The 15000-nt window shown below is 47.6% G+C and overlaps 1 protein-coding gene across 1 annotated transcript in view; it reads right to left on the reverse strand.

The window, feature by feature from the left end:
• AXIN2 (axin 2) overlaps nt 1-15000 on the reverse strand; it is a 23352-nt gene that overhangs the window by 4432 nt on the left and 3920 nt on the right. The window contains exons 3-4 of the mRNA XM_075579555.1: nt 10286-10426; nt 4442-4711 (exon numbers count right to left, since the gene is read on the reverse strand). Of these exons, the coding sequence (XP_075435670.1) occupies nt 4442-4711; nt 10286-10426 (411 nt within the window). The remainder of the gene's footprint in view (nt 1-4441; nt 4712-10285; nt 10427-15000) is intronic.

The following is a 15000-nucleotide window of genomic DNA, read 5'->3' on the forward strand; positions in this document are numbered from 1 at the left end:
AAGAGGGAGAGGGGGAGAGCGAGAGGAGAGAGAGAGAGCGAGAGAGAGCGAGAGAGAGCGAGAGAGAGAGAGAGAGAGAGAGAGAGAGAAAACAGAGGGAGAGAGAGAAGAGGGAGAGAGAGGGAGAGAGAGAGAGAGAGAGAGAGAGAGAGAGAGAGAGAGAGAGAGAGAGAGAGAGAGAGAGAGAGAGAGAGAGCGAGAGAGAGAAAATAGATGGAGAGAGAGAGAAAAGAGAGGGAGATAGAGAGAGAGAAAAGAGAGGGAGAGAGAGAAAAAAGAGAGGGAGAGGGAGAGAAAAGAGAGGGAGAGAAAAAAGAGGGAGAGAAAAGAGAGGGAGAGAAAAGAGAAAAGAGAGGGGGAGATAAAAGAAAAAGAGAGTGAGAGATGAATAGAGCCAAAGAGAGAGAGGGAGAGACTTAGATACAGAAAGAGAGTCTTCTTTCTCTTTGAACTGAAAGAAAAATAAAAAACGATATATATGTGGCTGCGGGATAAAAGGGATCCGCTGTGCGCACTGGATCCCTGCAGCTACTTAATAAAGACGGAAGGGAAATTGGAGGAATTTTTTCTGCACAAATGCCTCTAACTATCGTTAGCAAAGTTGTGCATTTCAGCGCCTCTCGGTCGGCGAGCGCAGCCCGCGAAACTTAGAAACGCAGAATAGTAAACTTTTGACGCCCCCAGATTTGCCACAAATTTTTGCGGGTTTTCATAACTTTTTGTAAATTTGGATCGACACAGCAGCAGAGCGAATTTCGCCCGTGTCTCACATCTCCGCTACCCGGAACTACAGCCCAGCGCACTATTTTATAACATGCCCCCTGTTTTTTATGCCTTCTACAGGGAATCCACCCATTTCAGGCCATTGAATTATTTATGATATACAATATCTCAGGGGTTAGATAGTCTGTGTGTGAGATAATAGAGCAGTTTCCTTTTTTCTCCCCCAAACTAATTTTTCTGGGTGGATTGTGCCTTTAAACAGTGTTATTTCATATATATATATATATATATATATATATATATATATATATATATAAAATATAAATTGCGTGTGTGTGTGTGTGTGTGTGTGTGTGTGTGTGTGTGTGTGTGTGTGTGTGTGTGTGTGTGTGTGTGTGTGTGTGTGTGTGTGTATATATATATATAGCAACTGTAAATATTACTGTATGTTCATTTGCATGTCTTAGACAGGTCTGCAACCCTGTCTTTCCCATTGTCACCCAGCATACAGCACTTCCACTGCAGCAAGGGATTCTGGGAAATGAAATGCAAATGAGCACTCAGTGCCACCTTTTGTCTCAAGCTCGTATTACACAAGCCAATCCTCAAGCCAATGCATGCTGTTTTAAACACAGCTTTTAAACAGAGGCTGGATGAGATGCAAAGCCATTAGACCTACTCACATACATGTTTCAACCTTGATGGGTATCATCAGTGTGAGGCTGGTCTTAATGGCTAGCAGGTTTGAGACTAGACTAGGTAATCACCACTGTCATTAAGGTTATGGTGGGTAAAAAAAGTGACAAAAACCCTCCACAGTAAAGCATAAAGCAACTGTAAATATTACTGTATATATATATATACATACATACACACACACACATATATATGTAGAGGTATCAGTACCGTGTTAGCCGAGCTTTAATAATCAAAAAATAAATAGATGATACCGTTCTGTGGCTAACGAAATGCTTTTATTTGTGCGAGCTTTCGAGATACACCATTTATATCCACTCCCACTCCACACACCCCTTTTGTAAAGCACTGTATATACTGTGGGCTCTCCATTCATTTATATTCACACAGATACACACACACTCTTACATCACTTGCTTTCAGGAACCTTTTGACACCTCCAGCCATAAAACACATCCACACCCTGGGAAGGACCAGCACAGATAACATTCCAAGAGACACTGTTTTTAAGTATACATTTTGCTTGCTTCATTCATTGTAACATCGCCGTAAGCTCGCACAAATAAAAGCATTTCGTTAGCCACAGAACGGTATCATCTATTTATTTTTTATTATATATATACACACACACACACACACACACACACACACACACACACACACACACACACACACACACAATTTATATTTTTGGGAATAAAGCAACTTCATATGGTACACAAAATCATCCCCACAGGGGCTATAGGGGACCCCTCTATCCTGCAATATGTCACGATTACAGAGGCAGGTCGAGTTGCCAAATGGCATCTCCAAAAATACTGGGCACAATGGTTAAAGGTGTGGCACGTTCGAGAGAGACACACACAACCCTCGCTTTCTCTGCTCCATGCTGTTTCTTCCTCTCCTTGGCCCCACTCCCAGGCACAAAACACCCTATCCTGATTGGATGCATTACGCAGCAGCAGCCAATCAAGACGGAGGAAGCTGTCCAGCACCCCTGCTCACTCCCCGCTCGAGGGAAATCCCGCGCCCCCCCCCCCCCCAAGCCGATCAGGTCAATATGTCCAGAGAGGTAATACCGGTATGCACATACACGTCCAGAGAGGTAATACCAGTATACACATACACGCCCAGAGAGGTAATACCGGTATACACATACACGCCCAGAGAGGTAATACCGGTATACACATACACGCCCAGAGAGGTAATACCGGTATACACATACACGTCCAGAGAGGTAATACCAGTATACACATACACGCCCAGAGAGGTAATACCGGTATACACATACACGCCCAGAGAGGTAATACCGGTATACACATACACGCCCAGAGAGGTAATACCGGTATACACATACACGCCCATAGAGGTAATACCGGTATATACATACACGCCCAGAGAGGTAATACCGGTATACACATACACGCCCAGAGAGGTAATACCGGTATACACATACACACCCAGAGAGGTAATACCGGTATACACATACACGCTCAGAGAGGTAATACCGGTATACACATACACGCCCAGAGAGGTAATACCGGTATACACATACACGCCCAGAGAGGTAATACCGGTATACACATACACGCCCAGAGAGGTAATACCGGTATATACATACACGCCCAGAGAGGTAATACCGGTATACACATACACGCTCAGAGAGGTAATACCGGTATACACATACACGCCCAGAGAGGTAATACCGGTATACACATACACGCCCAGAGAGGTAATACCGGTATATACATACACGCCCAGAGAGGTAATACCGGTATACACATACACGCTCAGAGAGGTAATACCGGTATACACATGTCCAGTATTACCTCTCATTTTTACAGTGTGTCCAAATATAGGACAGTCCAGTTCAATACTGGACACCTGGCATCCCTACTCCCCTCCCCACACCAAACACCCGCTTAGATCTTCAAATGGACCACCAAGAGTTCTTCATAAATGAAATAATACTACCAAGATGTTTTACAACCTCCCAGTTGCGTTTTGACTCGTGTGCACACAAAGGCGTTAAAGGGCTTAAATAAAAAAAATTATTTGTCATAAGATTTAGGATCAAAATGTAGAATTTCAGGAATACATTGCCAGCCAATTAGGGTTTCTGTATCTTGTGTCCATAAATGTAATTAATGTTCAGCCAATTCCTTTTCCCTAGCAGCACACTCCATACAGGTATTACACGTTGTATAGTTACTGATACAGTCTGTTACAGTTGGGTTTCAGCTCACCCTAAGTCTGTTTTTTCTCAATGTTTTGTTAACCGACACGAAGTCGATGGCAGTAATCGCGATGCCGTGAACCCCAGCCGAAGGGAGCGCGAGCTATCCCAAGCGCTCTGCACATGACTTCTATGAACAACTTTCTTGTCCATCCATAGACCAAAACCTATATCAATTTAAAATGCAGCTGCTTTGACTGATGGAACGACATTGGATTTTTACGTTTTCAGTCTCGTTACGGCAACAAGCGGCGCAACCAAACAACCCAAACTTAACATGGCCAAAGCGTGGTGCATTGATTAAGCCACACGCCATAGAGTTGGTGCATCTGTTGGCTGTATACAAATCTAAGCAATCGTACAGGCTCAACCTCTGTCTTCAAGAACCCCCAACAGGCCAGGTATTAAGGATATTCCCGCTTCAGCGCAGGCGAACGACTGAGCCACTGATTGAGCCACCTGTGCGGACACCAGGATAGCCTTAATACCTGGCCTGTTGGGGGCGCTTGAGGACTGAGTTTGAGCACTCCTTGCCTACATCTGGGGCGCTCAACTCCAGTCCTCAAGACCCCCCAGCAGGTCAGGTGTTAAGGGTATCCCTGCTGCAGCACAGGTGGCTCATTCAAAGACTGAGCCACCTGTGCTGAAGCTGGAACATCCTTAAAAAAAAGGGGGGAGGGGGGGGTCTTGAGGACTGGAGTTGAGCGCCGGTGGTCTACATCGTTGGCCCCAAGCTCTAGTTTAGATGGGGGTTCAGGCACAATGATGTGAAACCACAAAGCTTACAATCTAATGGTTGATATTAAGGCAGCGCAAGCAGAGAATGACCTGCCCAAGGTCACGAGGAGCAGAAATAGTGTCTTACGAGGCCCTCTCCTAGTGCACGTCACCCCAATATTCTCCCGAAGCAGCCTCTCCCATGATAACCCGCACAAGGCCGCGGCCCTACTTACTGGAAAATGAGGTAGGGGGACTTGACCGTTGGCTTTGACGTTCCGATGCATTTCGCGCTGGAGATGCTTCTTGCTGCCCATCCTGTAGGGGGCGATCCCATCTCTGCGGGGGGGAGAGAAAAGAGCAGAGATGAAGTGAGAATTGTGTTCTGTGAACAAGCATAGCAAATACATCGCATATAAATAGTACAACGCAATAAATAACGTTAACGCCTCAAATAGCCTCTGGCCGGGAAGGGGTTAATAAGACGTGGTTGTACTTGTTCATGCTACAGCGTTCCCAAAGCCACAGGGAGCAGGCCTTAGTTGGACAGATGGCGGACATTTTTATTTAACCCTTTTGAGGGCCGGGGTGGTCGTGGTGCCCTGGGTGCCACGGATCCTCTGGCGCAGTGTGGTCACGTGATGGCGGCGGCCATTTTGGAGGAAACGGAAGAGGCAGGGTGATCCTCCTCCTTCGGTTTCCTCACCGGTCCATGGGAACGCAGGACGCGAGCTGACCCGGAAAACACAAGCCCTTTGAAACGTGACAGTCACTATGCCCTAAGACACTCAAAGGGTTAAGTCGCCCCCCCCCCCCCCAATAAATATTTTGCATCGGGGTCTCCTCTGCAGCAGCAAACGTCTCACACCGAGATGTCAGCTAGATGCAAAATAATCAGCATTTGTACCCCCCAAAAAATGACTGGACACAAAGGAGTGATCGCTCCTAGGACCAAACAGCAGCGACCTGTTGAAGGGGTTAAATGTGGGTGATTGACACATCTTGTCCCAATGTCTGACACCAACAAGTATTTTGAAATCTTTTTTTTTTATGTTCATTTGAAAACACGGGGAGCTGAGACTTGTGAGGGTGTGATTTCCTCTGGCTGCTCCCTTCGGTGTGATGTCACGGTGTGATGTCACGGTGTGATCAGCGAGCGCTTGAACAGCCAGATTCCCCTCTCCCCTTATCTTTATTGGCTCTCTGATAAGGACAGGGGGTGGGATAAGGAGAAAGAAGACACTTGAACGACAAACACTCCCCCATTCAGACGCCCCAAAGGAATGCCATTTTTAATTCGTTTCTAGAGACACTAAAGCAGTCAAATCTTTGCTTTTAGCACGGATATATGTGTTTAAGGAAGCCAACTAAGTTGTTCAATTATGTACAAAAGGGTTACGGCCAATTCACTTATTAGGTTCCCAACACAACCTGAAAATAGTTTTACGGGGGCTTGGAAATCAGATTCAGTTGCATACGCGCCACTACCATCTTCATTTGGCAACGGCGTCCGTAACGAGCCTCTGATCTCGTTAACTTCAAAAGCCTGGTTTGTAAGATAAGGTAATGTTTGAAGTTCGCTCAGCAGCAATCCCTGATGTCCACCCGTAAACCCATAAATAAGAGATAGGCAAAGAGGAAAACCTTTTTCTTCCCTTTGGAGAAAAAAAAAGCAAAAAAAAGAAATAGAAATTTGCCCAACGCATTAAAAACAAAGAAAAAGAGAGAGATATACATCTCCGGGAGAGAGGGGGAGAACAGGCACCAGAAAACAGAGTGTAAGCTCTGCGGGGCAGGGACTGTGTGTGTAACATTCCTATGTGCTGCGTACCGCGCGCTATACTGTAACTGTGCCGCGCTCTGAGTCCCATTGGGAGAAACGCGCTATTTATTATATAAAGTTACTATTATTATTATAAAAGAGTGGGGAGGAGAAAAGAGATGGGGGGGGGGAGAGAAAAAAGAGAGGGGGAAGAGGGAGGGAAAGGAGCCGTGAAGACGGGGAACTTTTTGTTCACAGCTGCATTGAAAATCAACCACCAGAGTGTACATCTGTGTTGCCCCAAAGGCGGACAGCCTTTGGCGCAGCCAAAGGGTGTGAACCGTTTGCTGCCGTTCGCGGATGTTTGGTGATGTTAAAGTTTCTCTATTTCAATCTGAAACTCACAAACCCTTTATCCCCTGTACCCAATTTTCCAACTCTATCAGTCCATGAATTAATTGACTGTATCCTCTGTTCTTTTAATGTAACCATGTACTTGAAAACGAGAGGTAACTCTCAATTACTTCCTGGTAAAACATTTTTATAAATAAAATAAAAAGGGGGTAGAAAAGAGAGGAGGGGGGGAAGAGAGGGGGGAGAAAAGAGAGAAAGGAGGGAGAAAAGAGAGGGGGGAGAAAAGAGGAGAGAAAAGAGAGGGGAGGACAAAAGGGAGAAGAGAGGGGAGGAGAAAAGAAAGAGGGGGAGAAAAGAGGGAGGGAGAAAGAGAGGGGAAGGAGCAGGGAAGAAAGGGGAGAGGGAGAAAAGAGAGAGGGAAAGACAGGGGGAGAGAGAAGAGAGAGACGGGGGAGAAAAGATAGAGGGAAAGGAGCGGGAAGACGGGAGAGTGGGTGAGAAAAGAGAGAGGTGGTGAAAGAGAGAGAGGGGACGGGGAGAGACGGGAGGAGACAAATATAAACACTTTGGGGGGGGAAACGTGGAGCATTTGGGGAAGCCATAAATCAGACAGACACAAGTAGCCGACCTGCGTGAATTTGGCCGCCCAGAGAAAAGGGAAAAACATTCCTATTTTCTTATCCAGATTACAGAGAAGGACAATTGTTAGTTTAAGGGTGATTGCATTTTCAAGGCGGCCCATATGTCTCTCAGACCCCCGCTCCAAAAACAAAAGGGGGAGAGAGGAACCTCTCAGCCCCGCTGCAAGCTGTCACACAGGGCCCCCCGCTGCACCCTCTCACACAGGGCCCCCCGCTGAACCCTCTCACACAGGGCCCCCCGCTGCACCCTCTCCCACACAGGGCCCCCATCTGTGGGACAGCAGCATCATGTCACCACGTGACAGCGGCCCACCCTCTCACACAGGACCCCCCGCTGCACCCTCTCACACAGGGCCCCCCGCTGCACCCTCACACAGGGCCCCCCGCTGCACCCTCTCACACACAGGGCCCCCCGCTGCACCCTCTCACACAGGGCCCCCCGCTGCACCCTCTCACACAGGGCCCCCCGCTGCACCCTCTCACACACAGGGCCCACATCTGTGGGACAGCAGCATCATGTCACCACGTGACAGCGGCCCACCCTCTCACACAGGACCCCCCGCTGCACCCTCTCACACAGGGCCCCCCGCTGCACCCTCACACAGGGCCCCCCGCTGCACCCTCTCACACACAGGGCCCCCCGCTGCACCCTCTCACACAGGGCCCCCCGCTGCACCCTCTCACACAGGACCCCCCGCTGCACCCTCTCACACAGGGCCCCCCGCTGCACCCTCACACAGGGCCCCCCGCTGCACCCTCTCACACACAGGGCCCCCCGCTGCACCCTCTCACACAGGGCCCCCCGCTGCACCCTCTCACACAGGGCCCCCCGCTGCACCCTCTCACACAGGGCCCCCTGCTGCACCCTCTCACACAGGGCCCCCCGCTGCACCCTCTCACACAGGGCCCCCCGCTGCACCCTCTCACACAGGGCCCCCATCTGTGGGACAGCAGCATCATGTCACCACGTGACAGCGGCCCAGAACGGACTACTCATAGCGCCATGTGTACTAAGCGAGGCTTTACTGCAAGATACCTCACTCGATGACCAGCTTTATATTCAGTTAAAGGGGCAATCCTTCCTAGGACCCAAATGAACTAATCCCCGTGATATGTTTAAGGGGATCAACATCTATTTTTACCCAAATATGAGTAAATGCACATCAGTACATTTAATGTATTTATTAAAGGGAGACCTGGGAGGGTGTGATTTCCTCTGGCTGCTCCCTTCTGTGTGATGTCACTGTGTGATGTCACTGTGGGATCAGCGAGCGCTTGTACAGCCAGACTCCCCTCTCCCCACCTTCCCTTATTGATAAGGACGGGGGGGATATGGGCAAAGAAAACACTTGATTGGCAAACACTCCCCCATTCAGAGCCCCCCTACCCCTCTCCCCCTAATAAATGCCACTTGTAACTAATTTCCCAATCTTTGCTATTAGCATCGTTAGATATCTTTAGGGTAAACCACTTAGACTGTTAAATAATTGCTTTCTGGCCGAGCATGTGGACATGCACCCTTAATTGGGCTATAAGGTGTCATATATAGCACTACTTAAGGCCTCGGCCAGGCTCCCTGCTGGCGCGCTGAGGCGCAGGGAAAGCGGGTGCTTTCCCTGGCCTTGCGGTTGCTTACCGCACGCACTGTCAGCAGCCGTCAGGGGGCGGGGCGGGCGCGTCACTGGCTGGGGGCGGGCCAGTGACGTCACGGAGCTGGTTCGTCCTCATTGGGTGAACCGCTCACGTGACCGGCCTGTCGCGCCGGCAAGCGGGATAATTTAAAATTCCCCTAAGACCTGCGCTTCCGCAAGCACGCTGAAGCGCAGGTGAGCCCCTACTAATGCCGCTCTAATTGCGGCTGTAGGGGCTCAGTGCTGAGCGGGAGCGCGCGTCAGCACGCTTCCGCCAGCAAGCGCTAAACATGGCCAAGGCCTAATAAATGTGACTCTCATTCCTATGATACTTGTAATTAATGTGGATATTATTAGACTAAAACATCCAGAGGGACAAAGGAAACACAGTAATTGTTATTTTCGGGCAATGCTAGAAAAAGCCCCGAGAGGCCGGAGCTTAAACATGCAGCGATCCCCCCTCAGAGCCGCAATCCTAGTAGTTAATAGTAGTGGGGTCAGACGTTAGCACTTAACAGAGAACATTTCCTGTAGGAAATCATTAGTATTTTTTTTATAATTGAGTGCTAATTAGCTGCTAGGGATGTTAAGCTAATGCAGAAACTGGATTTAAAGATGCACAGTGGGATCTGGGCAAATAGGATTTGCCTTCTCGTGTGTGGAAGAAAAGGGTTTGAAGTTGTGTTTTTCCAACCCTATAATTATATTGTGAATTTCTGCGGAACCCCGACCCTCTGTAATAGCGCGTCTGAGATCAGGTGCATTGTAAGGATCCCCAACCCTCTCTAATAGCTCGTCTGAGATCAGATGCATTGTAAGGAACCCCAACCCTCTCTAATAGCGCGTCTGAGATCAGGTGCATTGTAAGGAACCTCAACCCTCTCTAATAGTGCGTCTGAGATCAGGTGCATTGTAAGGAAGGAACCCCAACCCTCTCTAATAGTGTGTCTGAGATCAGGTGCATTGTAAGGAACCCCAACCCTCTCTAATAGTGCGTCTGAGATCAGATGCACTGTAAGGAACCCCAACCCTCTCTAATAGCGCGTCTGAGATCAGGAGCATTGTAAGGAACCCCAACCCTCTCTAATAGCGCGTCTTAGATCAGATGCAATGTAAGGAACCCCAACCCTCTCTAATAGCGTGTCTGAGATCAGATGCATTGTAAGGAACCCCAACCCTCTCTAATAGCGCGTCTGAGATCAGATGCATTGTAAGGAACCCCAACCCTCTCTAATAGCGCGTCTGAGATCAGGTGCATTGTAAGGAACCCCAACCCTTACCCATATGAGCTTACAGTCTCTCTTCCAGGAGAGGTAGTTTGAGCTAATAAGGTTATTCATCAAACAGCGATAGTGCCAGTCGGGGCATTACCACATGGAGACTGCCGCTGGATTGAATAGGCACAAACACTGCTTAATGGATGACCAGCTAATACCGTAATGAGTCATTGGCAGAAGCCCTAAGAATGGCACAGGGAAAACAGATCCTTTTACGCGCACACACACGTCAGCAAACCGGTACTTACACGCTACTGTCCGTCATCGACATGGAATCGTCCGTGAGGGCGTCGCTGGAGCACTCGCTTTCATTGGCGCTGGTGGCCGGCGCAAACACGTAGCCCGCGTTGACGTGATACGGGTTGGCGGGATCGCTCCTCTTGTACGACCTGAGAGGGGGAAACGAGAGGTGAGTATGGGGGGTGGCCGGCACCCTTAAAAATCAGAGGCTCATGGGTCAATTAGATCGACCCTTCGGCCACTAAAGCGTTGACGCAGGAGTGGCCATCTCCAGTCCTCAGGGGCCACCAGCAAGTCAGGTGTTAAGGATATCCCTTCTTCAGCACAGGTGGCTCAATCAGTGCTGAAGCAGGGAAATCCTTAACACCTGACTTGTTGGTGGCCCTTGAGAACTGGAGTTGGCTACCACTGGGTTAAATCCTAAGATTGTGTTTTATATATATATACAGTATATATATGACACACTCATCACTTAATCAACCCCCCCCCCCCCTCGTTATTTAAAGCAAAGGGACATTTTCAGGCCTTTAAACATGTTGGACATATCCTTTTATTAGGCACGAATTACCCACTTTTAGGCTGTGTAATACATCCCTGTTATTAGTAGGTTCTAGGTGGGAATGACCTGGGACGTTTGTTGAGTCCCATTAACCCGAGGTCAGGTTACAGCTACTCGGCGGCTCTGCGGGGAACTGTCCCAATACCTTGTTTTCCTAAAAAAAAATAATTACCAAAAGTATCCCAGCCGTATGGGAGTAGGAGTGTCTTTTAACCCTTTTGCGGTCAGAAGGACCAGCGTTTTGTTACCAACAGCCACAGGGCTAGTCAAGGCAAAAACTATTTGTGTATCTATTACTTATCACTTTATCATCCATTGTAACCTCATGGGCCATTGTGAAATCCTTTAGTCAACATACTGTATACCCTTCAATGGGATCCCCCTCTTACACACCATACCCTTCAATGGGATCCCCCTCTTACACACCATACCCTTCAATGGGATCCCCCTCTTACACACCATACCCTTCAATGGGATCCCCCTCTTACACACCATACCCTTCAATGGGATCCCCCTCTTACATATCAGACCCTTCACATGGGATCCCCCTCTTACACACCATACCCTTCAATGGGATCCCCCTCTTACACACCATACCCTTCAATGGGATCCCCCTCTTACACACCATACCCTTCAATGGGATCCACCTCTTACATATCATACCCATCACATGGGATCCCCCTCTTACATATCAGACCCTTCACATACCGGTATTACCTCTCTGTGCGTGTATGTGTATACCGGTATTACCTCTCTGTGCGTGTATGTGTATACCGGTATTACCTCTCTGGACATGGTGACCGGGTTGGGGGGTCCGCGGGATTTCCCAGAGCAGGGAGAGAGCAGGGCTAGTGCTAGGGGGCTGGGCCTGGGTCCTCTGCTCAGGGGCGGGTGAGGCCTAGCACTTTGGCTAAAGTCGTAGGCCTCCGTTCAGGCCTCACCTTTGCATGGGACCCTCGGTTGGCATGGTCCACGTACGCAGCACAGCGGACATCACATCCTTCCTTCCTGCTATGGAGACGCGCACAAGAACCCCGTTCTGCGTCTCCATTACACGCGGCCCAGTATAGTATAGGAAACCGTTTTCTTACATTCATTTAAACCGGTGTAATCAACAGAAAAACAAACAAAAAATGTAATCCCCCCGTCAAGTAACCGTCGTCTTCATTATTTCTATCGAGTGGAAAAATGTATATGTTTCCCTTTTTTCTGGGTCTGCTCAATTCAGACAGACCCACCACCTTCTATTTAGTTAATGAGGGCTCCATTAATGGCTTATTTACCTATAGCAACAAAATAAGGCTAACTCTGGGTGATTTTCTCCACTTAAGTTCCGTGTGACCCTATTAAACCTTTTGCTGCCCTCGGTTCGCTTTGGTCCTAGGCGGGAGTGTCCTTTTAATAATGTATTGCAACTCTGTAGCATTCCGTATGCAACAATACAAAGCAAGACTGAGTAGGACTTGGTTTTTATAGGGTCGAGTGGTCCATCCAAGCCAACAACCAAATATCAGTCATCCCACTTCAAAGACGGTCCCATTACAAGCATGTCACCTCTCTAATTGGCCTCCCTATGCTATCTTCATTACATTAGCACTGCTAATTTTCCTCACCCGGGAAACGACGGTTTAATAACGGCACAGAATTTAATTCCCAAAGTGTAATGGAATAAGGGCGGGATATTTAAAAAGGAGCATTTTGTATCCAGGTATATTGCCCTTTAAATTATGAATGTATTCAGGTAGATCACGAGATATATATGTGATTAATAATAATAAAATCCCCCTAGGAGAGATGGGTAGGATCTTACAAATGTCATTTAGATCGTTACTAGTTCCCTCATCTGCTGAAATTAGCGACTTCCCAGGGGTCAGAGACATTACATGTAGATATGGGGCAATTTTATGCAGCTGAAGAAGAAAAAGATTCAAATCCTATCAAAAGTGTAAAAAAAAAAATATATATATCTGTATCCTGTTAAAAATAAACATGTTTCTATTTTCTCTGGGCCTGCTGAATGTAGGCATATCAGCTGCTTATGTTGAACTGTTTGACGAATGATGGCTTCATAATTACTATGCCAGGGGTGCGCAACTCCTGTCCTCAAGGGCCACCAACAGGTCAGATTTTCAGGATATCCCTGCTTCAGCACAGGTGGCTCCATCAGTCCCTGCTTCAGCACAGGTTGCTCAAACAGTCCCTGCTTCAGCACAGGTTGCTCAATCAGTCCCAGCTTCAGCACAGGTGTCTCAATCAATGGCTCAGTCAGTCACTTGTGTGAAGCAGGGCAATCCTTCAAACCGGACCTGTTGGTGGTCCTTGCGAATTGGACTTGGCCACTCCAGTACTATGCAAACAATGGACAGAACAAGCTCAAGTGTTAAAAGACTGACAAACAGTCTTATCACCAAAGACACTAGATAAAGATTGTAGTAAAAAAAAAAAAAGCTTTAAAAAATAAAAAAAAAAGGCTTTATTTACCATTGAAAAGTTAACAGTGACGTTACTAAAAATACTTTGTTTGAAAAGGTGTCAAATCAGCACAATAGAACCTTACTGACCATGTCAATGTCCTTTGCCCTACAAGGGACCTCCCGCTTGAAAGTTCACAGCTTCCGGTGAATTTGCATATGCTGCAATATGAACAATGACTGAGTATGACCAGGGTCTTCCAGCTAGTCAAACTATGTCAGCTGCAACATCGAGAACCTTGCCGGGTCTGCCCAGTCGGTCTGTACTCGCTCACATTGGTCCTCATTCAGTAAGCCGGCGCTGTTCCCGCAAGACACCCGTCGGCCCACTTCCTTGCAGACCGATCTAACCATAAAGGGGTTAATAATGGGCATTTTTAGACATGCCAACATCCCTGTTAAGAAAACCAATTTGCTATGGTTACTTTGGAACAGGGGGGCGGGGGGCGAACTCCAATCCTCAAGGGGCCACAAACAGGTCAGGTTTTCAGGATATCCCTGCTTCAGCACAGGTGGCTCAATCAGTCCCTGCTTCAGCACAGGTGGCTCAATCAGAGGCTCAGTCTTTGATTGAGCGTCTGATTGAGCCACCTGTGCTGAAGCTGGAATATCCTGAAAACCTGACCTGTTGGTGGCCCTTGAGGACTGGAGTTGGCCGCCCCCTGGTCTAGAAGAAGCAAAAAAAAAAGAGAGGGGGGGAAATAATAATATAAAAATAAATGAAACCGTGTAATAGTAATGGCTGCCAGATGCTTTGCGCCAGGATCCCGAAGGGGGACGCACCGGAGAACGGCAAGAAATTCAATGTAACCCCCCGACTGCCAGGGAGTCTCCGATAAGCACAGGGTTTATGATGGTCTCTGCTTTTGCCAGATCTGAGGCAGAAGCCAGTACACAGCACTGTACTGATAGGGTTAATGGGGTTCTCTTATGTAGTGCCGACAGTGTCCGTAGCACTGTACACAGAACTTTGCCAGCACAAGACTTCCGTGCTGCTGCAGACTTAATCTAATTTAGGTGCTGGAGACACCGAATGCTACAGAGATTGCAAGGTCGCAGTGATCAGGGTTAGACAGCAAACCTGAGACAATTTGACAATGGCAGAAATGAGTATATAGCATTATTTCTCCAGATCTGAAAAGCACTGGAATATTCCTTGACTGTATATTTCCTCAGGTTTAAAATACTTCCCTTTTTTACAAGTGAGATTTTGGAATGGCATTAATTAACCCCAAGAATAAAGTTATATAGTTACATAGTAGATGAGTTTGAAAAAAGACATATGCCCATCAAGTTCAACCTGTGCTAAATTTAGACGACAGATACTTTGTTAAAAATTATTGAACACAGTTCTGCCAATAAATCTAGATATCTACACAAGATACAATACAGAGATGGTGGATTTAAAAAAAGGAAACTAACATCCATGATGGTGTGTGTGTGTGTGTGTGCTATGATATGGTATACTACAACTGAGCAGTGTATATCAGCATGCTGAGGTCTGTTATGGTAATTGAAGCCACATTCTGCTGTAATAACAATGGAAGATATGAATGGGTTTTTAGCCAGCAGAGGGCCATCTTCCAATCCCACCGCTATGTAAGATCAGGTCCAGTAGCGGTTCAGCTAGGGTCAGCTGTAAGACAGCCTTGTGCGCCTCGAAGTTTCCGGGATCTAGAGGCAAAGCAACTCC

The sequence above is a fragment of the Ascaphus truei genome, chromosome 22, assembly GCF_040206685.1.
Source record: "Ascaphus truei isolate aAscTru1 chromosome 22, aAscTru1.hap1, whole genome shotgun sequence".
Classification (NCBI taxonomy): Eukaryota; Metazoa; Chordata; class Amphibia; order Anura; family Ascaphidae; genus Ascaphus; species Ascaphus truei.